This window comes from Aythya ferina (assembly GCF_964211825.1).
Source record: "Aythya ferina genome assembly, chromosome: 6".
In the NCBI taxonomy this organism is placed as follows: Eukaryota; Metazoa; Chordata; class Aves; order Anseriformes; family Anatidae; genus Aythya; species Aythya ferina.
In genome coordinates, this window is record NC_140303.1 from 41388450 (window position 1) to 41412900 (window position 24451).

General features: G+C 45.0%; 1 protein-coding gene across 3 annotated transcripts in view; it reads right to left on the reverse strand.

The window, feature by feature from the left end:
- ACVR1 (activin A receptor type 1) overlaps nt 1-24451 on the reverse strand; it is a 59823-nt gene that overhangs the window by 11749 nt on the left and 23623 nt on the right. Inside the window, exons 2-8 of one of the 3 annotated variants that reach the window (XM_084522867.1) lie at nt 21979-22052; nt 15313-15579; nt 14633-14850; nt 9720-9819; nt 7371-7517; nt 4650-4925; nt 643-840 (exon numbers count right to left, since the gene is read on the reverse strand). In XM_084522867.1, coding sequence (XP_084378993.1) covers nt 643-840; nt 4650-4925; nt 7371-7517; nt 9720-9819; nt 14633-14850; nt 15313-15579; nt 21979-22052 — 1280 coding nt within the window. Of the gene's footprint in view, nt 1-642; nt 841-4649; nt 4926-7370; nt 7518-9719; nt 9820-14632; nt 14851-15312; nt 15580-17239; nt 17818-17938; nt 17962-21978; nt 22053-24451 lie in introns of those variants that run through there. The other 2 variants (XM_084522866.1, XM_084522865.1) reach the window with 2 other exon arrangements.

Genomic DNA, 24451 nt, shown 5'->3' on the forward strand with positions numbered 1-24451 from the left:
ACAAAACCCAAGGAACAAAACTCAGATAGGACTGCTATGCTAACAAGGAAAATAAAAACCACACCAGCAGATACCCAGCTTCAAGGTTCTTAAATTCAGATTCCTTGGCAATGAAATAATGCAACACCGTGCATTACAAAACAGAAATTTCAAGACCATTTTTTCAATCAGAATTGTGCTTCAACCAAATCCTGCTTTGTGAGGCTGTTTAACTTGGTAAATCAAGAGCATCCCTGAGTGCTGATCACTTCACTACTTAACTTTCTACGTCTTCTTTCTCTGTTCCATAGGTATTATCATAGGAAATAAACACCTAGAAGCATTCACTATGGTTTAATGGCACAGAAAAGTTCAGAGATGGGTCTAAAATTTTAGCTCAACTATTTGACATAAATTGTTTCTCATCATTAGTTCAGCTTTAGCAAGGGACTCTCCTTCTCTTCCTTAAAAGACGTGAGGCAACAATACTTCATCGTGGTACCCAACTTAAATTCTGAAGAGGCAGCAAAACGTCAGGAATATAAATATCTTGGAGGTCCAGTATGTTGCTGTACATTCTATGTATTTCAGTGGCAGACGTTTTGCAGTGAATGATTTGCTTCCTACACTTTAAAAACAAAGACAGGAGTCCTAGATACTCACCATTGCTAACCATGCGCCTAGCTACTTCCCAGAGGACCAGCCCAAAAGCCCAGATGTCGACCCTTTTGTAAGAGTCGAAGCAGTCAGCCTGGATGGTTTCGTCCAAGACTTCTGGAGCCATATAGCGTTTGGTGCCCACACGGGGATTGTTCCCCACATCCAACTGATTCGTGCTTTGGGAGTGCATAACCGCAAGGCCTGAGCAACAGAAAGACACACACAGTTAAATCCCCTTCAAAGCTGCACATTTCAAATTGACTGCGAGCACTGACACCCATCAGACAGTTTCTTAAAAGGAAGGAACTGAGAGTCCAACCGTCCAAAGATCAACTGGGTCAGCTCCAAACCTGCTGTCAAAAACAGCCACTGTGTCCACAGACTTAGCCCAATTATCTCCTAAGGGATTACCATTAAGCATGTTATTGCACTGTTGTAAAGTGTTATTATAGGAACTGAGTGTTTTGCAGCCACTGGATGTCACCGGCGCTCTAGGCACATACATGCAGAAGGCCAGGCATCTGTTACTTAGAAGAAAACAATTTCACCCAGCATTCAAATTTATTTATAGAACTTTTGGGTAGGCGGTTATAACCAAGCTGTGGGGAAAAGAAGAAAAACACTGCATGATGGATATACGCAAGTTAAAAAAATAAAGCTGAAAAATAAAACCCACCATATTTGTAGTAGCTTGAAAAATAAACATCCTCAAAGTGATCTAAAATGAGTCAGTCAAAACCACTCTACCTGGTTTCTACTAATTACCAAACATTTAAGCAAAGAACATTATGTGAGGGACTAAATTACTGTAAATTTGGAAACACACAAAGTACTCATCTTGCCGTGGTAAACAGAGAGCACTACAAATTGAACAGCAACAGGTGCATGACATAACTAAGCAATGGGAAAGAAACAGACTCCGTGATTTCCTCAACAACTCTTGTAAGAGGGACGTATACTATTTACATTTAACATGACTTTATTTTAGATGAAACTTAAGCTTTTACTTCAGTCCCACAAAGCACTAACCTGTCTGCAATACAGATTGTATTTCACAGTAACTCAATCTGGAAAACTCTCTCCTGCAATTTAAATGCCCTTCAGATAATTTCAGGTTGCTAAGAAAATGCTCATAGCACTTCTAGAAAGATACCGTGTGTTTTTTTTTTTTTTTTCAATCCTGAATATGTACTTATTATTATACATACATATGTATATTTAATCTTCCACACTGGAAACAGAGGTTAGAAAAAGAGTTCCCAGCAAACTCTGAACATGTCAAGACTCTGGAGAACTTTTGTTAAAAATCGTAATGCTCCACCCAAATTGGGCAAAACAGATCCAATAAACTGACAGGTCAAAGGTTTAGGGCTGAGGGATGCAAGTCAGCATCCTGTACGCTACAAACCAAAAGTGTTGCAACAAGGTCAGGGGACAACCATGTTGTAATCAGGTTCTCATCATGGTGGCATCCATGCTGCTGACAAGTTAGGAAGCAGATATTGCACTGCTTCGTTTTCCTTTCACCTCAGGAGATGTCACTGCACATTTAAAACAATGGAGCTCTTGTTGTACAATAATACATCTCTGGGGGAAAAATTGTCAGGGATACGTATTAAAACACATTGTTTTCAGGATGGCGAACGAATCACCTTTAGCATACCGGAATATCTTCCAGAAACAGAAATCGAGCAAATGTATTTTGTTAGCATTCTTTGCATTTTCCTTACAAATACTATACAAATACCAGCTCTTGCTTCAGCCTGATGTTCATGTCTCTAGGGGGGAAAGTGACGGTGGAATGGAAGGAGGGAGTAAAAAGAGGGTTGAGCTTATTTTTCTTTGTATACAAGCTTTATTCTGCCATTTCTCAGTAAGACCTGTTACCATACACATGAATTGCTTTACAAGCAGAACTGACTAACTACAGGGCAGAACTTCTCCAGGTCTGTCAGTGGTCACAGACTGAAGTGTGGCTGACATCTATCCTTGGACTTTATCACAGGTTCTGTTTAGCTAGGACATACCTGAAACAGACAGTTTTGTAACTGCAGCTCTGGATACTTGGGGTGCTGTTGGAGATACTAGCATCCAGCTCGGTGCTGAAGGACAAGCAGAGCAGCCAATTCACAAAGCTCTTGCATTTACTGCCAGCCACAAGGACTAGGACTGAATGGCAGCAAACACCAAGCGCCAGAAGTGGAGCATCTGAACTACAGACAAACTCATACTCCAAACAGCAGACGTGTCAAAGCAGTTTTATTCCTCAGTTTTCCAAACCAACACATTCTTAGTGGGTACATCGCAAATCCAGAACCTGGGGTGACTGACAGAACCAAGTCCAGCTCAGCTCTGGGCAGCTGTAGTGAGTCTTTATCTGCTCTAATCAGTCTGTAAGCACGATTTTTCTTTAATAGCCCATTTGTTGAAACAGAAGAGAAGGCCACCAGAGAAGGAGAAAAAAGACAAAGCTATAGAGAAAAAAAGGGCATGAATATATCCCAGAAGAAAAACCTTTGTTAAATCTTCTCCTTACACATAAGTAACAAGTAAAGACTGCATCACAGGAGCATACATGAAGTTTTCAAGTTTAAAAAATATATATTTTATCATAAAAACTAAACCAGGAAACATTTATGGCTGTACTATCTCAGAAAATCTCTCATATTTCTGATAAATGTAGTAGGAGGGCTACAAAGATGCTCAGAGGGCTGGAGCACCTCTCCTATGAAAAAAGGCTGAGAGAGCTGGGGCTGTTCAGCCTGGAGAGAAGGCTCTGGGGAGACCTCATTGCAAGCTTTCAGTACTTAAAGGAGTCTTATAAAAAAGATGGAGAAGGACTCTTTACTTGGGTAGGTAATGGTAGGACAAGGGGGAATGGTCTTAAACTAAAAAGACAGATTTAGACTAGACATGTAGAGGAAATCCTTCGCTGTACTGGTAGCAAGACACTGGAGCAGGTTGCCCAGAGAGGCTGTGGGTGCCCCATCCCTGGGGGTGTTCAAGGCCAGTGCAGATGGGGCCTTGGCCAAGCTGACCTAATGGGAGGTGTCCCTGCCTATGGCAGGGTGCTGGAGGTAGATGATCATTAAGGTTCCTTCAAACCCAAGCTATTCTATGGTTTCACATGATTAGCGTGGTGATAATCAAGGCCAGTTATGCTCTAGCCTCTTCTCAGGGTGAATTATGAATTAGAAGCCAGTCTGTGAAGTTTTGCATTTTTCAACGTACACCTCCATTATTATTATTATTTTTAATTTACTATTCCCCCTGCAAATTTAGATAGGCCAGCCCTCTGTGGCTCAGGTGTGTGGCATTTATGTATTTCCTGGGTGTTCATCATGTCCCACAGGAATTGTGCACTGGAACTATCAAAAATCCCACTTAGTAATATGCTTCTAATCTAGCCAGTGACTTCCCTGTACTATATTTCTACCACTATCTTCTCCCTTGCATTTACAAAATAAGTTTTGGCAGGCAATCCCATCCCTTGGAATGAACATTCTTGCAACTCTCTCAGCATCCTACCCGCTTAAAAGCCTAAAACCAGCTGGTCAAAGGGACTTTAGTTCTGGACTCACTGAATTACCTGGGGAAAGGCTCTAGCTAGACGGATGCCATTAAGACCTACAGAGCTTGGCACAGTGAGCGCATGATGCTTAGACATCAAACAGGAGGACATTTACTTCAGAAGCAAAGCGAACCCTAACAACTGCTACGTGCAGAAATCTATGAATGGCATTCAGCAACTAAAACCCTAAGAACAAGTCAAAAACAATGCATTTATTTCTGAACTCAGACACTGTACTGAGCCTCTTCAGTAGCGGTGGCAGCAGAGCAGCATCTCTAAGTTGTAAGTGCCATCTAGCGGCTGTTACAATCCTGCAGGGTAACACCAAAAAAGGTTATTTTAAGGTTACTTCAAAGCTTTTCAGGTTGGAGTTATCTAATATATTTATAATTACATTACTGCAGGAACGCAGAGTATATTAGCACTGAAATGAACTCACCTAAATCTGCTATGCAGCACTGTCCATTTTTCTTGACGAGGATATTTTTGCTCTTCAAGTCCCGATGAGAAATGGCAGGCTTCCCCTGGGTTCCAAATATCTCAATGTGCAAATGTGCAAGACCACTAGCTATGGACAGGACTATTCGCAGGCAGCTGACAGTGTCCAGGGTAGTGAGCTGCAGATAGTCATACAGAGATCCCATTTCGTGGTAGTGGGTAATTAACCACAGCTGGGTACTAGAGTTTCTGGAAGTCATATCAGATGCAATAAAACCTTAAAAAAAAAAAAAGAAAAAAAGATGACAGTTCCTTCAAGACTCTCCTAAGAAAAGAATCAATACTACTAGGCCTCTCCTATAATTTAAAACGTAATTTAATTAAAACTTGTCCTCCATCATACTGCACTGAAAACAGACTGCAGGTTATTACCATGATGGAAAAAAGATGTTTTATTCTGGAACTCTAACTCAACCCTACACACAAGAATAACCATATCCTATTTTTTCAGTCACACCAAACAATTACTTGCCAGGACCACATACTTGAAAAAAGTTTTTAAAACACATTTGTTTTTTGTTTGTTTGTTTCCACTCTCCCTCCTTCTCTTCCCTTCCAAAAGACTTGGCAGGTTTAGCTTCCAGTTAAACAACGAAACCACCAGGTAGTAGCAGCACATCTGCTGTTGTCCACTCAACAGGATTACACTGCAAAGCAGCAATAAAATTTCATTTCTTATTCAAGGACAAGAAGTAGCCAGCGTAAGCTTCTGAGAAAAGGTTTAGAAGTGTTTCGTGTAAGCTTCAAATCTCAAGCAGGCAATGTATGTTGTACCAGCTTCACATTTACATTCAAGGTGAGTCTCTGGAGCACTTCACCCATCAGCCTTCACGTGTCAGAAGCTTACTGTCCCTACAGGAAATGTCACACCCTTCAAATCAAACAGATTGAAAAAAAGCACATCTCACCACAGCAACAACTTCCACCCCAATGATCTGATTGTTTAAAAGACCACACAGGGATGGCTGGGGCCTGACCTCTGAGACTGCTCCAGCCTCCAAATGCCCAATCTCCTTAACTGCACACTGGCACACAATGGAGCTGCAGAACACGGAGCGGCAGATGGCTAAGGAGAGCTTGGCAGCACCAGGAGATTAGCACAGCAAAAATAGCAGTAGGAGCAGCTCTACTGCAAAGCGGGGCGTGCATCACTTCCACGGGGAAGTAAGGCAGAGCACCTTTACCCGGCACAGCTGTATCTCAGTGATTTTCTAGAAAGGAAGAAAGGAATTTCTTTTCTAAGCCCATGAACTGTCTTAAAACTGAACGTAATGTTCAGGCGTAGCTCCCTTCCTGGTTCCTCTGGATTTGTGGAGGCACACTGTTGGTCTCAACAGCTTTAGCTGGGAAGCAGCCGAAGTTTTACTCTCAAGACAGAGAAACAAATCGTGTTTATTAAAAGCCCACATATGACATTTGTCAGAAAGAACACCCACCACTTTCTCTCCTAGAAGTCAGATTTCTCCACAATGTGACACCTCTGTAATCCGTGATATTGTTTAATATTGCATCTAAAAAACTTCTATAAAATAGCCAACAAATTTGACAGTTATCAAGAAAGACTGAACACAAACAGAGGAACATGGGAAGTGTGTAACGCAATTTCAGCCAAGTTAGTTGCTCTCTGGGGAAGGAAAGTTCAATAACTCACATTTCAGGAGGCCACTAAGTTATTTTTGTAGTAACAAAGGAATTGCTTCAGGAAACAAACAAACATCTAGCAGGGTAAGCTATAGAGCCAAGGAATATTCTCAGTCAGGAAACAAGAAGAAGGAGCCCAAGTAAAACTGACTGAAGTAAGACAAATTGTGAGCGAGGTAAAGCCAGTAAACAGAAGACAAGGTGTTACTGTTATTTGTAAGGCTGGCACACCAAAGACGGTTGTCTCTACCAGGAATCAAAACGGCTACTTAAGCTTCAGCCAGGGTTAACACGACAAAAGCAGCTCTTTTCTAAGCTCCTGGAACTGAGCACACGAGGTACGAAGGATGCAGATTAAAAATCATCGCACGTTATCTTGTTTCCTTGCAAATACATATTGAAGTTTAAACTTCAATTATAGTTTAAATTAAACACCACAGACGACTTACCAGTTTGACCCAATCTCTGTGCAGAACAGTTGCATTAAGCAGAGAATAATGAATTCATACCACAGTTTATTCAGGCACAAGGAAAACGATTCAAATATTTAAGTCCCCTTGTAAACTCCTGCCCACTCTTTCTCCCAGTTAAACTAAAGTTACAACAAAAACAGATCCACTAGAAGTTTTCTGCCTACATACTGCACAACACCCTACTTTGCCATTTTGCTACCCCACAACAAGAGCTGCAAGGCTGAATTCTTAGCATGAGGGTCTGTGGCACCTCCCTTCATCTCTACGTCCTATGCTGCCAACAATGAATTGATCTCGTTGATCACCTCCTGCAAGACTGTTTCTGCAGAAGGACAATGAATTATGGCTGCTGAGACACTTCGTTATGGGACTCAGATTTTAGCACCTTCCTGCAAGTCTCCCCCCTTAAAAATTTTCCTTCAACCATTTAATGCAAGTACAGGAGGCAACTCCTGAAGACTGCAAGATATGTGACAAATTTGCAGTACTTTACAAGTTAACTGTTAAATTACCTTTATGAGCAACATAAATATGATTGTTCTACTCACCTAAAATGTTCTCATGCCGCAGCAATACAGTGTTGTACAATTCAGTTTCCCTGAACCAGGATTTTTCATCCCTAGAAGAGAAGATCTTCACAGCAACATTTTCTCCTTGCCACTGACCCCTCCAGACTTCTCCATAACGTCCCTTTCCTGGTCAGCAAAAAAACACAGTAATTAACAGTTGTGAACTATAAATCCTCACAGGACTGACTGGGTGAATTTAGTCTAAGTGACAGCACCACAAACCTTAGTATTCGTTGCCATCCTTTGCCTTCTATAATATTAGCAGGACAATATGTAAAGACACTATGCCATTAAACCCAAACAAGTTTCTAACAAGCATGAGCTTGCTGGCAGTATGCATAAATACTTAGGCACACGTACACACATGTGAAATACCATGTGTGCTATTTGTAGCACAGCTGAACAAGGCTACAGGACACAGCTAAAATTTTATTTTCTCTACAACCCAACATAATTGCCTATTTGCCTCTAAAATTTTCCACAATGCATTGTGTGCAATAATTCCTTTTCCACTTTGTCTAGAAAGAAAATAGCACTTCACATACAATTCCCTGAAGCAAGGTTACCTCAGCCTCACGATGCTGAGAGCCGCCAATAAATTTATACAAATATACCAATGATTTCTGAAGTTAGGAGGACAGAAGAAACGCATACACACACCCCACAGACCATAACCAAAACATCAGTCAGGTGGGGATCAGTACACACTGTCTGCATGCCGAGCAAATAGTGTAAAATAATATATGAAAGTATTAAATGCCCGTCAGCAAAGCAACATCCCGGAGCAGGCACAATGGAAAAGTTTCTGCTCATCATCATCTTCATGGCAGCTAGAATACAATAGCCTGAGGGTTGACATGCAATGCATTCTGTGTGATTTGACCACTATAAACATCCAAATTCTGCCCATCATCGCCGAGCCATTCAGTGTTCCTAAAGGCACATATCAGTAAGCAGCAGATAAAACCAAGTGAACAGAGATACCCATCGCTTGATGGCTCCGTGCTGTCAACCCAGAAGAGAATTCCTGCACAGGCACTTTTATCTCCTCCTGCTATATAGGCTAAAGCACGCGGTCTCTGGAAATACCACCTGCCTGAGTTACCTCAGGAGCAGGCATAATTCCAAGGGAAGACAGACACACACACACACCCCTCCATACTGCAGGCTAGATAGCTCTTCAGATAATCGTGTATATCATAGTCCACAGTTTCTGATGAGAAGTTTCACAACAACGCAGGATGTACACTAGGATTTAATGCAAGTGTGAACACGTGTGCCTACTCACTACACACCAGGAGCCAGAAGCCAAGAGACACTGGCAAAATGTAGACCAAGTCTCTACAGACTCACCACATTCAGTCACTGTAGTCTCAGGCTTAATTTAAGACCCTGACAAGTTCGAACTTTTAGTGACTTACAAGAGTGTCTTAAATGCTTCCAAATTCAAGTCACTGAAGCAGCAGCATAAAACATTTAAAATGTGGTGTTTTTTTCCCCCTAATAGAATCAACCATTATCACACCTCCTCCATCTCTCTTGCACCAGCACAGCATCAAGGCTCAATGTCGCTGCCTTGGGACACCTTTGACCCAAGTGCTTCCTAAAAATACTAAGTTCGATTTTAACACTATTCAATTAATATACGCATGCTGAAGAAAAATGTAGTAGACCCTTAAAGTTAACAGTAAAATTCTGCAAAAAAAAAAAAAAAAAAAAAAAAAAAAAAAAAGACTCAAAAGAGTTTTAGGGAAGGATTACTAGGAATTATTTATTCTTAATTAAAAAAAAAAAAAAAAAAAAAAAAGATCTGCTCTCTTTTGGGAGGGATAGACCAGCAACAATACATCATTGCACACTCCCAAAGCAACACTGCAGGGCAAGTAAGCTACAGAATATATCAGAAAGACAGATATTTTGGAACTAATATTTAATAGTCTCAAAGTCCTTTTGAAACCACTGTTAAGAGTGGAAGGCTGCAGCAAGGATCATCAGAGACACAAGCCAACTCTGTAAACTCTGTAGCCTACGTAAAATGAGGGCTTGGTCTCATGGCTCGAGGATCCTCGCAGGAACTGAAAGTCAGGGCCCCCAGTGAAGTCAGGATGGTGAAAACTGCCTTTTCCTTGACTCCCAGTTGTCAGAACATTCACAAGGAGTACAAGTGTCACCCCACTTACCAAAAAGAAATATATCCTGTAAGCTGAAGCACGAAAAGTTTCACGTTATACACAACTGAGAAAACAGCAATTAGGATACAAGATGGAGTTTTCTACCTGCATTTGTTACCAAGACTCAGCACTAGACACGAACAAGACTTGTACTAACCTACACACTCTACAAGCGTGATCTGGCGAGCCACCGTCCTTTGCACCAAGAAAGGAAGTCCAGAACCACTTCCAGATGTGCAGGAATGGTCCAATAAATCCTGTTCAAAAGAAAGAATCAGAAGATGAAAAATGGGGTAATTCATGTTGTAATTTAAATATACAAAGGTAAACCTCTTCACAGGACAGCTTAAGTTAAAGCTTATTGGTATCTCCATGTCTCTGGTGATACTACTTGGCCACTCGGGACCAAGATATACTGCTGCCACCACTGTACAGATGGGCAGACAACACTCTTCACAAGGTTTTACCATCAGAGAGACCACACCGTGCACAAAGAAGAAGAGAAGGGGACCTACAACTCATGTATAACCAGTTTCTCTTGGAAATCTTATGGACAACACAACAGGGAACAGCAAACAAATTACGCCTTGTCTCATTCTCAGATTTCTATCTTATTTTGCATTACAGCACAATTTCTTTCCAAACAAGCTTTGTTTGTTTTAAGAAGAATTAACATTTACTGCCTGTGAACCTGGAAGCTCACTTGCAGCATACAAACTATCCTCTGTTAGGAGATTCTGCTCACACTTTTTTCAACACTTTGTCCTTTTACTGAGCTTACGACGATCTCTTGACTCTGTATGTCACTGATCTGTCAAAGAAAAGCACCACTTGCTTGTGAACATGCACGCAGACTTCTCCCATTCTTCCAGTGCCCCCTGATTTCTCCCTGTTAAAGAGGACTAGCAGGGCACAGCACCCCAAATGTGCTTTTACTAAATCAGAGCTCAAGTCATGTCCCAGCCCTACTGATCTGGGGTATTGGGGATTCTCAGTCTGCTTTATGCATCCTTGTGAATAGACATGCATTGGAAAGACACTGAGAACTTTTTGCTTAACCACTTTGCTCACCCTCAACCAGAGAGCAGCAAAAGGCTTCCACGCAGAAGCTGCTCTGCCAGGTGGTGGCCCCCAGCACCCAAAACTGAACCCCTCCTGGAGGGAAGACGGCCAAGAGACCTGAGGGAGCGGGTGAGCGTGCACAGCAGCCCCGGCCTGGTTGCACACACGCAATCCTCCCCATTTCTGGGGAGGGGATTTACAAGAAATATGGTGCACACTGGTGCAAAGCTGAGTTTCAGCCAGTTCGGAGCAGAAGGAAGCTCCAACAGCAGAAGGCCAGGGCAGCAACCACAATTTCCTCACTCCTGAATGCCCCACTTGGCCTCTGGGGCAGCAGGAACTGCTGGCTAGCTGCTGGTCAGCACTCTGCAGTCTGTCTGCTCCTCCTCATTCTGCCCCCTGCCCGGTACCATTACGCTTTCCTAGCAGCCTCCTCAGCTCAGCTGCCAGGCACACAGCCCTCCCTCCTCACGCATGAGCAAGCTTTTTAAATCTGAAGTTTCTGAAGTGGCTCAAAAGAGAGAACTCCAAGCATGCCTGTGGCACTACAGCGGTCCCTCTGATGAATTTCAAGTCCCCTGCAAACTAGAACTTTAAAAACAAACAACACAATTCAACTAGTTTACTGTAATTCTCCTTCATTAAAACAGCTGAACCACAGCAGATGAACACACCCTCAGAAAAACTCATCCTGTAGTACTCATCCTGTAGTAGATAAATCATGGAAGATTTATCATTAATTTGTCAATTATCATTTATCATTAAATCATTAGGAAGAAATTCTTCACTCAGAGGCCAGTGAGGCCCTGGAGCAGGCTGCCCAGAGAAGCTGTGGGTGCCCCATCCCTGGAGGGTTCAAGGCCAGGCTGGATGGGGCCCTGGCAAACCTTATCTAGGGGGTGGCATCCCTGCCTACTGCAGGGGGGTTGGAACTGGGTGATCTGTAAGGTCCCTTCCCTTCCAACCCGAGACATTCTGTGATTCTGTGGAATGTTCTGGCCCACACTATTCAAATCTGACATAGTTATGAACAACTGAGAAGGGTTTTGAAATCAACAAGGTGATGGGACTATTACCCTATTACCTGTATCACATACGTGAGACGTGCAATTGATACTCCACAAAATCTTTCATGACTTCTTATGAATTTTATCACTTTCTGGTATTTTTAGTGCATGGAAACCAGACTTTAAGGTGTATGCTCAAAGAACATGAATAAGATTCTGATTGAATGTTAAAATCTTATTAACCTTTAAAAGTAGCTGGGTATTAGCACTTAAGAGCTGTACTAGTTCAAAGCATTAATAACTGGGTGCCCTGTATTACTGGGCTTTTTCTTTAAAAACAAAAATAGGATAGAAAAGCATAAGCATGATCAACCGTAACATTCCCAGCAAACTGCACTACCAGGCCTCAGCTAGATATCCCATTCCTCCTAACAATTTTTTAATGACTGCTCAAGAACAAGATCATTTAAGAGTGACTGGAGACTGCTATTTTGTTTTCTAATGTGAACTGAGAGCTCATTTTCCTTCCTGCTTGTATCAGAGAGAGGCAAAAACTTATCTACAACAATGACTGTAAAAACAAGATTTCAGGAGGCCCCCGCTCTTCACGTTCTGCATTAGGAAGCTTAGGGCTGTATTCATTGGGCTACAGAGACTAATCCTACGTGTAAACGAACCTGATGTGTAACAAAACTAGAGATTTAAAGCACACAACGGAGAAGAAAAATCTTGACCAAAGGCTTAGATGATGTTTAGATGAACATTTGCAGACAAGAAACTATCAATTTTTTATTTTTTTAAACACATCAACACCCAAGAGGCACAACAGTGACACTACAATCATAAAGCTACAAGGGTTTGATAGCTGTGAACAGAACTGCTCCATTAAACAGAAAAAGTTGCTAACTGTAAGTTGTTCTGTTTCTTTTGAAAGGAATTTGATTTATTCTTCCCAGGCTTTAATCACTGCTTTCAAGGAACATTAAATGACAAAGTGTGAAAGGTCTGCAAATGGATGGAAATGGGCTAGCACTGATAAGAGAGCCACTAAAAGCTGGAAGTCAGTGCTTAAAGACAGAACCAGTTGTACACATGCCTGGTTTGTGGTGAACACATCAAAACTGACTGTTTTAAAACAGAGAATCAAGCCTTTGGGGCTAAATAAAGAGAGCCAAAGACATTTAAAAAATTGCCAAGTATAGCTGATATATGGCCAACCTGAAGCAGAACAGCAGGGCCGCAGCATGAAGCTGCTGCAGTTTACAGCACACTGGATCCTGCAGTTATCAGGGTGGCCACTGTGAGGTCCCTACAGACCAGTATCTTATCTCTGATCATACCCCAAAGCAACATCCTTTATTACAGTACTAGTCATGGAGTGAATTGGGTTAGATACATCATAACATCACAGATTGGTTTGGGCTGGAAGGGACTTCAAAGCCCGCTCAGTGCCACCCCCTGCCATGGGCACAGACCTCCCAGCAGCCCAGGCTGCCCAAGTCCCATCCAGCCTGGCCTCGGGCACCATCAGGGCTGGGACAGCCTCAGCTCCTCTGGGCAGCCTGTGCCACTGCATAATCACCCTGAGTAAAGAATTGCTTCCTAAGATCTCATCTAAACCTACCCTCTTGTAGTTTAAAGCCGTTACCCTTGTCCTATCAGCACACTCCCTGATGGGAGTCCCTCTCCATATGGAGGAGTATACGGGGACTTTGGGGTATTGGAGCGTTAGGCTACTGTAAGCAGAGTGAATTAGAAGCAAGTGTGGGAGCACTATAACACGCGTGGGACACTTTCCTCTAATGCCCTTCCAGCCTCCAAGCACATTAGTATCAGAGACGGGACCTCCCTACTGGATTTTCGGGGGCTTCTTTTGGTGGTTAGTTTTCTGTTTTATGGGGTCAGCAATATACAGTCTCCTCATGCTATTTCTTTTAATGTATACAGACCTGCAGCATTCCAGAAAAGTTTTTGTTCCCATGGAACTCCTTGCCAATTACCACTTTGTCACACCACCTTCTACATATTTATCCTTGCTAATTTTGATGTCTCCCCCCACCATTATACTGCGGAAGGTGGAAAACCAATTCCTACCCATCTTCTGCAATGCTTCTCTCCACACTACCCCCTTTCAGGAGAACCAGGTCCTTCCTGGATGAAACGCTGGTTTACTTCCTCCCTACACAGACTATTTCCAAAATGCACACTGGGGTCACCCAGATGACTGGGAGTCTGACTACTATCCGTTTTAACTTACTCTTCCTCAAAAAAGGAGGAAATTTTACCTGCTCCAGTGGTATCCCTTACTGACCCTCTCAGATGTATTTGTCAGGATGTACCGTCCTGCAACAAAAGCAGTTCTTCTAGCTCTTATTCACAGCAGTATTTTCTAGAAACATCTCTGCCCCAAAAACAGAAATACCAGAAAGTTTCCAGCTCCCCAGAACAGATTTTTTTTAGTGGTCCCATAGCTCTATCTCCCTTTTTAGAAATGCCCACAGTTGGGTCTGCAAAGCAGTTGTCAACTTCAGTGTGAGTAGGTGCAGCAGTTTTCTGTAGTAGGTTTCTGAGCACAGCCAAAACTGCTCCCCTACCTGGTGGTAACCAACACTTTCTAGCAAAGACACAGACATTGAACATGGAGTTTATTAAGTAAGGAATAACCTTCTTTCTCCCACTAAGAGAATTACAGTCCAAAACACAAAGAAAATAGCCATCCAATGTATATAGCAGCATACTGTTAAAAGCATTTGTTTTGGACTTTTTTTTCCCTCCTTTAGCCACTTTTCAACTCTTCAGTGAAGGTATGTTATGGAGTAGAAGCACCATCATGGGAAATACTTCCGAAACTCTTAACACTTGAAGAGGGTCTAAAGATTTTCTCTGAGAAAAATGAAGAGGAGAGAATTTCTCATCTACCCATGAGGGGATAGACGAGGGGGTTTGGAAGCGAGTAAAGCAAAGAGAGGTCATATTTTTACCATGCATAAAGATTACTTACTGCCAATGTACTGTCCCCAACGTTTGATGCAATGAGTCCCTCAATTGTGCCATACTCTGCATCTCTAGAATTTAGCCTCTCCATATGGCTTTTCTGTATTCTCCGGATGATCAGCACAGCTACCGCAGAAAAAAATATCAGCACTATCACAGGAGCCAGTATAACAATAATTAGTGTTTCCATGCTGTAACCTGCAGCTTCTCCTTGAAGTGTTTGCCCTTGGAAAGGAAAGAACAAACAAAAAAAAAGTTTGAGAATTCCCAGAGAAGGTCTTTTTACAACCAGGAGTACTGAAAACATTTAACTTGGTAACTGCCCAGACTGGAAGAGAGGTTGGTCCTAACACAGCCAAAGTTCTGTTCTGTAGTTCTACTGCAGTGACTCCTCACACAACTGCCAGAAATACCCCGGCCCCTTCAGACCAAATCCCACACATGAAAGGGAATTGGCGACCACAGCTCAGCCCCGCACTCCAACCCACCATTCACTCAGCACTCAACCTACGGACATCAGATGTCTGCCAGCAGGCTCCAAGATGGAGAACAAAAGTAGGAAGAGACTCACTGTGCAGTTTAAAGCCTGATTTTCACTAGCACAGAAGCCATCTCACTCCCATTACATCAGATCAAAGTTGAACCACTTTTCTTTCTCAAAATTCATTACATAAATTAACCTCTCACCTTTAGAAGAAGGCAACTGTGCAGTGATATTCATATTGCACAGGTATCCTTGGCAGCACTCAACAGCTTGGTCGGGAGATGGTGGTGTTTTGCACGTCATTTTCCCTTGTTCGTAGACTTGGAAGCAGCCTTTCTGGTAAACCTTAGCACCGTCATTAATGCTTAGAGAAGCAAAACATTGCTGGCCTTGGCAACGATCTCCGTTCCCACAGGACATGCCCTCACACACACACTCGTAGTGGACCATATTCAGCTTCAGCTCATCGTCTGTAAAAGGGAGAGTTGAGAAAGAAACACCATCACACTCTTTCAGTTTCACATATTTAGCGATAGCAGTCATCTGACAATAAAATCTTCTGTTTAAGGGAAGAAATATCACTTCCAATTAGTGCTGAAGAACCGCCAAGTAGGAGCTAACGATACTGATTTATCGGTTTCAGCAAGACAAAAGTATGAGCTTGCACCATCAAAGAAATACCAGTCTTATCTGTCCCACTCCAAGCATTCACATTTCCAGAGGTCAGTGACATTTAACGTTGCCTCACACATGTGCGCATGACTTGGGGTAGCCAGTACAGGAGGGTCATCCACAGGGAGAAAAACTAACAGCGCAAATTTAAAGCAGATTTGCCAAACCACATTGTATTTCGATATGAAAATGTTTTTTCTCAAGTGTTCTGGAAATGAGTAACTAAACCAAATTAAGGCCATTTAAATTCCCAGTAGACACGGCGACACAGGGCTTGGTGGGCTTAATTAGCTCGCCTGAACGGTAAATTTGGAACAACTTCCCCAAGAAGACAAGCCTTTGAGAAGCAGCTTGCAAACCTGAGTAACCATGGCCATAAAAAGCAAACAAAAGCAGTACAAACTATCAGCAAGCACACTGCATCCCTTCCAACTCTGAATGCTACGAAAGTGGAAGAGCTTTCAAGAAAAAAGTAGTATAAAGTTGGAGACTTTTCCTCCACGTATCATCAGCAAAATGTCCAGAGACCCTTAGCTGTAAAAAGAAAAAGCAGTGCCCCTGGGCAGGGCTGCACACACGGCTGCTCTCAGGAGCAGCACGTGGCTTTAACACTGCCCAAAACACCCGGTCACCTTGGTGTTTGACTAAAGGAGAGCACAGCACGCCTCTCTGCTAGTGAGCGAAAAGCCCTGACAGCTCTCCAGCACCCCGGAAAACACCAATGCCCATCAGGGTACAGGCACAGGGCTGCTGCACCACACACCCCCCGTGCACACACAGCAGCCTAACTCACCTTCCTCGGTTCTATCACAGTTTCCAACCACAATCCGGTGGGTGCTCCTGAAATAGCAGCACCGTACCACCACGTGTGTGACTTTTTCAAACCCATCATTAGAGCCTGCCCACTGGGAACGTAACTCCGTTTATTTTCCTGCCCTCCTCCCACAACGCACAAGTACACAGATGCAATTTGCTATTTTGGAGCCACTAACAAAAGTGAAATGGGGGAACGTGTTCTGGAATCAGGCAGCACCTGTCACGTTGATCTCAAGTACTGGTACACAAAACCCCAGACTTAAACGTCCTGACTAATAACTTGCTAATTTTGTGGGACTTCAAAAAAAAAAAAAAAAAAGGCGTCAGGCAGATTGCCACAATCCATGTCCTGTCCCTTCCCCGCCCCAGCAGCGACACAGCCGGTGGTGCAAAGCCCCAGCCCTTAATCGCAGCTCATCCGGCTGGAATCACCCACGGCGTTCACAGCCAGAGGCCTGAGGGATTTTCTCCAGGGGCACGGCCAGGATCTGCTGATCTGTAAGGATCTCCATCTGGCCCTCTGTAGCGATGGTTTCAGCGCCTCCCAGTGAGCAGGACACCTCCATGTCCCCAGCCCGCAGCCGAGGCAGCGGCCCCACAGCGTGCCCCCACCCCACGTCCCCCTCTGCTCGCAGCACCCACCTGGTTCACAGCCGGCTCCTGCTGCAAGGATGCCTCAAGACTGAAGGAAACTCATAGAAAGCAGAGGAAGAGCTCTGGCAGAAAGCTGCCTCCCCTCACACGCTGCCCTTCGGAGCAGCTCTGGGACCCCAAAATGTGCCAAGCAGCAGCCACACCATCCAGCTCGCCTGCCCACGCAGAGCAGCCCGCCATCCCTCAGACAGGCGCTGCCTCCGAGCACGCTTCCCAGCCGCACACCCTGCTGCACAGACACCCTCAGTGTGCACAGAGCCAACTCCAGCACATTGCTTGTTCCAGCAGTATTTCCACGCAGTGAATGCAGCCGCGCTTGCAAAGCCCAGCTCTGCTGGCAGACAGTAACCCACAGCACAGGCAGTTGTGCTGGATGCTGCCTCCCCGCAGCTCTCCTAGCCGTGCTGGCAGCTCCGTGGGACAGGTACAACCAGCAAATGTCACGGGCCAGCCGCAAGCCAGGCGATGGCTGAAACCTCCAGCCCCACGGGCACCCGGTGATCGGAGCACTCGTGCTGCACAGCAGCTCCGGCACGGCGGCTGTCAGGGCAGCGAGCAGCAGGCAGCACACACGGGCAGGGAGCCAAGCCCAGACACACCTCCACTACCTGATCGCATGCTGTGTGTCTGTCTGTTTGGGAACGCAGTCGCATTGCTGCGCTGTCGGTCCATGTCTATTGCACACACCTAGAAATCTGACTTGCCACGCAGATTGACATGAGCTGCACACAGAGCTTCGTATTGGAGTAAGTTTCACACCCAGCTCATCGCTGTGGAAGGGCTGCAGCTGAAGTTCCTCTATTCTGTTTGCTTACTCACTTTGCAAAAGTCAACAGTTAGAGTGCTGCCTCTAATCTAGGTATTTAAGCACCACAAGGCACTCCACATTGGCAATTCCATTTCACTGATTACGATGTTTAGCCCTCTTTAAAGAGGTCCTTTCCGTGACTGCACAGAACATGCCATGCTGCACCGTGCTCGTGTGCAGGCACAGCCCAGCCTGTCCAGTCTGGATCCACACAACACCAAATCAGGAGATTTTGAGGACTGGGTTAACCATGGAAATGTACATATGGAAGGAAACAAAGATGAGGGGTGGTTACTTCTAGGTGAGTTTTGTTGCACAAGAACAGTTACTAATCTGGGCAGCTTTATTTCCTATGTTGTATCCAACTCCTGGACTGTAAACATGTCGGTAACTGAACATCAAGTTCTACTCTCTGAAGAGAAACACACTATAAAATGTTTCTGGTAACACAGGCTGTTCTGAGCTGATCTCTTCACATGTAGAAGGATGCTTTGTGTTCTAACCACCCAGTGAGGTCAATAGGCACTAGGCCACCTCTTCTTACTGAAGCAACAGTTCCTTAAAGTTTTTCTCATTTCAGTTAACTGTAATTTGAAATAAACGCTACGTTAGCCCTGTGAGATGGTCAGCAAATAACGAGCTAATAAAAACCATACAAAAAGTCAAAACATGCACCTTAGTAAGAGTCAGTTTTCTTTCTGAAGACTGTCTCTAATTATATGACATATTGAAGAAGGGCTTTAACTGTACCAAATCATTTCCTTCCAGCAGCGCAGCACCATTGCATATCCTTGCAAAATCTCAGCCTGCAGACAGACCTGGTGCAACAGCAGTACGTGCATCAACATTTAGAGAGCAGTCAGGCGAGCGTTTGGAGGGATAACCTGCACACACTCCTATATGTGGCTGGAAAATAAAGCCAGGCGGCCAAGAACTGAGGGAGGTACGTGACTGTGAGGCAGCCAGGCCAGCTGAGACCTGACTGAATGGCCATGCACCCTTACGAGAAGGACCCCGGGCATTTGCATCGTGCATCTCAGGCACCGGGGATCGCTCCTTCCAAAGGGGATGGCTTCCAAGCAAAGCACGAAGGTTACAAACCCTACGCCAAGTTGCGGAGCTGCTGACAGCTCTAGGAGGGTGAAAGAGGCTTCATACTCAAAGGTCAAAGTGTCCAAAAGCAGCTGTATTATTTTCCTTTTTAAATGACTAGGATTAGGGGTAGAGGTGGGATCTGCTAGGGCTTCATCCCTTAATGAATTGCAGATGAAGGAAAGCAGACACAGAAAAATGGACTTGAGTCCATTCAGCTGTACATTAGACAAGTTGTTTTTTGATGGTTAACTTGCCTTTATGCTTCCCTGTGTATGACATTAAGTATAGGCATTACATTATATAGCAAGTACGGTGCTCTAGTAGTGGCTTAGTTTGCTGGGAAATGAAAAAAAGCTTATTTCCCTACTTTACAGGGCTAACCAAGTGACACAGAAGTTAGAGACACAATAAAATTTTATTTTCAAATTATTTTCTGGACAATCAAGTAGGGAAAAGACATTTCTGCACTTGGAATTCTACCCAGTTTTGCCTTTTTTTTTTTTTTTTTTTAAATCATATTTATTTCCACCGTCTGAAGCCTGCTAGCAATGCAGGAATAGTTGAGCATCAGCACGTAACTGCTGCCTGAAGATATGCCCAGACGTTTTTGCTCATGGAAAAAGGGTAAAACAACAGTCAAGCCCAACTCTAGTGAAAGGAAAAGAACGGAACTGTGAAAGAACAGATTAAGAAAAACAATGAGGAGGCTTTGAAACTTAATTATTTGGAGCATATAATAAAGGGAAGACAAAGGAACTGTTCTGCACCAAAATAGCCATCTCTAACCAATTTCAGGAAAGCACACGGTGCCTGGTACACCACGCCTGAGAGCGGGCAGCAGAGGATCCACGTCCATCCATCCCCCTCCTGCTGCAGAACACCACAACCAGGCTGTGCTCCGGGGCTCAAACACCAAGCGGCACTGAAAGGCCTTTAACAAACAGAGCAGCGCGCTCCTGCACTGCTGTGACGAGCCTTCCTCACCAACCTGGCAAAACCTAGATGAAAAAGCATCAATGAAAGTTTGCCGAGGGGTTCCCGAGGTATTTCTGCCTCCCCAGATGCTGCTGTACAACCAGCCTGGCAGTAGCAGACTGCTTCCGAAGGAAATCAAACGGCATTCCTGCCAGCACACACGAAGAGGGGAGCAGCAACATTAATGAAATGCACCAGGCGGGTAATTGCTCAGAGAAAATTCACCACGGGAAGTATGGGGGGGGTGGGAAGGGACAGAATAAAGCGAGGGAAAGGAAAGCAAGACTGTCACACCACAGAGAAGCACCAGCCCAGGCCCATGGTTCCTGCAGCAGGGCCCCTCAGCACTGCAGCCTCACACCACGGCACGGGGCCGTACCCCACAGACATCCGTCCAGCTGGCCACGGGATGACAGCACCCGCACACCTCCTCCCTGCACACCTCCTGCCCCCGCCCTACACTTTCCACAGCCCCGTCCAGCAGCACATCTGGCCCAGCTCTGCCTCTGCTCCCAGCGTAGGCACAATCCCACACCTCCGGTTTTAGGATCACAGGCATTGCCAGGAAAGAAGGAACAGCAAAGGAATGTCTCGGCTTGGATTTAGTAACTCTTCTCTTGCTGATCACCTGCTTGCATCTTTTCAACACAACAGGACAGTTTTCAGCTCTAAAACCTACTTCCTTTTGTTTTTTAAAGACAGATGTCAGATCAAACAACGAAGATTTTAACACCTGTAGGGTAGCTTTGGAAGGTGGTTTGCTTTTTTTGTCCTATAGGTTGCACTACACATTATGCACGCTATACAAGTGAAGTTCACCAGGAATTCCAAAATTAGCAGTTTGATTTGTTTTCCACTAACACCTGTCCAGTGTTCCTCTCTGTTTAAATTGTCTTCATAGGCATAACTGAAACCAAACGCCAAACCTCTGCATGTCTATTTTCACCTTTCACCATCCCTTCTAACAATTCCACTTAATATGCTCTGCCTTCTGTTCTTTGCATCAGCATTTGAAAGCAAACATTTCAGCAGAGTATTTCAGAAAGAGGTTTGACAAGGTAAATAAAGAAGAACACCGTTTGCCCCATCCCTGTAAATAAACACTTCCAGGCCAGGCTGGGGCTTTGAGCAACCCAGTGTGGGAAGGTGTCCCTGCCCATGGCAGGGGGTGGGTTCAGATGGACTTTAATGCATTTTCCATCCCAAAGCATTCTGCAATGCTGTGATCAATACGCCACAAACACTAGACTCACGTCACAAGCCACTTGAAATGCATTTACAACCGAGAAAGAACCATCTGCAGAAAATGTTTGCTCAATACTGAAAAAAGGCTGTTTGGAAGCAGCCATCTCACACAACTTCCAGAAGACCTTGGGATGAACCATCACCACCTCTCCATGGCAGCAGGAATACCCTTCTCCCGTGTTGCTGAAGGAAATCTCAAACGCACAGCATGTCTTAAAGCCTTCCCAAGCACACAGCTGAATACCAATGGATAACCAGCCCCTCTGCATTTCCAAAGACTTCACAAAAGCTGTCACAGAAAAGTTATCAAATACGTTACTAAATGCTCCAAACGTGAGAATCTTCCTCGAGCTTTAACAACCCAGCTTTAAGAATGCAAGTGCGCCTGGGCCCGCACGCTGCAAAGAGTGTTCCTTACACACAGCAAGTTTGCCATTCAAGTTCCCCCTTCCACTCCCCAGGCCCTGCTAAGACCTGTGGCAGCCGTACATACTACAGACTTTATACGTAAACAGGCAACAAATATCCTCTGAAGCAACCCCAAATGCAGAAGCAAACACAGCTCCAGCAGCAGCAGCTGCTGCACCGCCGCCACGGCACTCACCTTGCACGCTGCGGGGGGGAAGCGCCAGCAGCAGCAGCACGGGAAGGATCATAACTCCATCTATCATCGCAGGCCTGCGGAAAGAGAAGAGACTTGAGAGCTGTGCACACTTTCACTGTCGTCTCAGGATGTACCCACCCCAAGGTCAGCGTTTCTCAATGTCTCATCAATTCCTTATACAGCACTCAGAACAACCAAGCTTGCTCCTGTTTCCTAAAGGAGTTATTTCCTTCATCTACAAACCTTGTAATTTACTGCAATTTCTTAAATGTGATTGTTTTTTTGTTTTGTTTTTTAAGAGTCAAATATAATTTGCAGCTATGGTGCATATTTAGAGGTATGCTAACAAAGGCGTGAACCCTTAAGAGCCAAGCAGGCACGTACAGTAGAAGACAGGCTCTTCCAACCAGGTTAAATAAGAGTTAAATTACTGTGAACTTAAAAGGAAGTCCTGTAAAACTGTATTGTTTGGGCTTTGAGAAAAAACAGAAAAGATCTGAGCCAGACGGCTCTGAATAACTTTCTTTAACCAGCAGAAACCAGTGCTAGATGGCAAGAAAAAGCAAGCTGTCTGTAAGGGAGAGACCACTCTTGGAAGCGTCCAGTTTTGTGCCTCTTTTCCAAGGGCTCTCCCCTCAATGGCCCAACTTCATTTCTCTGCTATTGAGGATCGGTAACTACCTCCTTTCTGAAAACTCAGAGTGTTTCCAGCATACCAGCAAAGGCACATGCTCCATCTAAAAAAGCAAATAAAGGAGTGGATTCTCTCGCATACTTCAAATCTTTTCCAGGATACTTGGTCTTTACAAGAAAATGAAAGCTCCTCTTTTCACTTTGAAGTACGAATTACTTAACAAGCTACTGAAAGGAAACTCTTCTGTCTCTTAAGTTCTCCACTGAAACGATCCCCACTGCAAAGGCACAGAGATTAGCTACAATCAGCCTTTGTTGGGGCTGAATCCAGCAAGCAGAGCCGACAACTCCAGTCCCTCCAGCCCCGCGCTCCGGCGTGCGGCAGGCCTGCCACCGCAGCGGGCAGCACCGCGCTCCCAGCAGTGAGCAAGGCTCCGAGTCACTGCTGCTCCTCTTACAAACACCATTTACGTTCAGTTACTCAGATTAGTTCTAATTAAGCAGATGAAAATTGAAGAAACAAATTGATTTGCCATTTTTCTCTCAGCTATCTTCTGTTGTTGCCTTTTCAAATCATTAGCAGGCTGCCTAAGTGCTTGGTGACTAAAGCCAGGCCATTTACTCCTGTTTTTATTTCCTGACATGGATTTGTTTTGTGGAATAAGGGAAAGATTTCGGTAATTGCTTCATCATCAGTTAAGGCTGTCAAGAATTTATGAACCTGAGTGCACGGAGCTTTAGTTCTTAGAGAGGTTCTCTGCACAACAGAAGGATCAAGCAACGCTCACCGCTTCACCTCTGGTGAATTTAAACTCTCACTTGTAGCACCCACTCCCCAGGTAACACCGCCTTCCTCGCTCCTGATGCGTGGCCAACGCGCTCTGAATACACATCACTGCATGGTACTGGCCTTCAGCAGTCCCGCTGAGTAAAATAAAGTCCTGTGCAGCGTGATCGCTGAGCACAGGAGCAGCAAGGGGTTGGAAGGAAGGGAGCTGCCCCAGCGAGCACCTAGGTGCTCGGCGCCCTGCGTCAGCTCAGCACAGGGCAGCAGCAACGTCGGGCCCCCCACACACCTCACCTAAGCAGCTTCCTCCGCGCTGCACCCAGAGGACTTGCTGCAAGCCCAGGCAGAGGTGGCTCGGGAGACGTGCCCTCTTTCTCTCAACAAGCCGATGGCTCAGACAGCAGAGGCAGGATGCTTTGATTCCACCGATGCCGCCCCACAGGGCCCCACAGGAGGGGGCCTGGCAGCGGGACATGAGGCAGAGGCAGCGCCGGAGACAAAGGAGCTGAGAAAGCAGGGTAAGAGCAGCAGCAGCACGCTGCTCTGCCACCAGCACCGAGCAGCTCCCTGGTGTCCTGCAGGTCTGCAGCTCCTGGCTGCATCCAGCACCAGGCTCAGGAAAAGCAGAACTGTCCCCTCACACTGCCCCCAGCGCTGTGTCTGCTACGAGACCCACGCTGCAGCTTCGCCCACTGCCCCTCTCCCACAGCCATCGGCGCCCGCGGGCCCTCCAGCACCCAGCCACGTCAGCCTGGAGCCCGCCAGGAACAGGGCACAGAGAAGGAGACAGCGAGGGACTCAGCTGAGCTCTGCTGGGAAACGAGATTAAACACAGAACTGAGCTGGAGGCAGGCTGCAGAGAAGGGACTGAAAGCACAGGAAGCAGCCTGCACCGAGACCAGGAAAAATTCGCAAGTATTTGTTTTCTTTTCAAACAGTTTGTATCAAAAATGATTGACTGAAAAAAAAGACAAAAACATACGCAATCCCTGGCCTTTTATTTCCCAGAGGGAGGAGGAGGAGGAGGGAAACCCATGCTGCACCCCCGCGAGG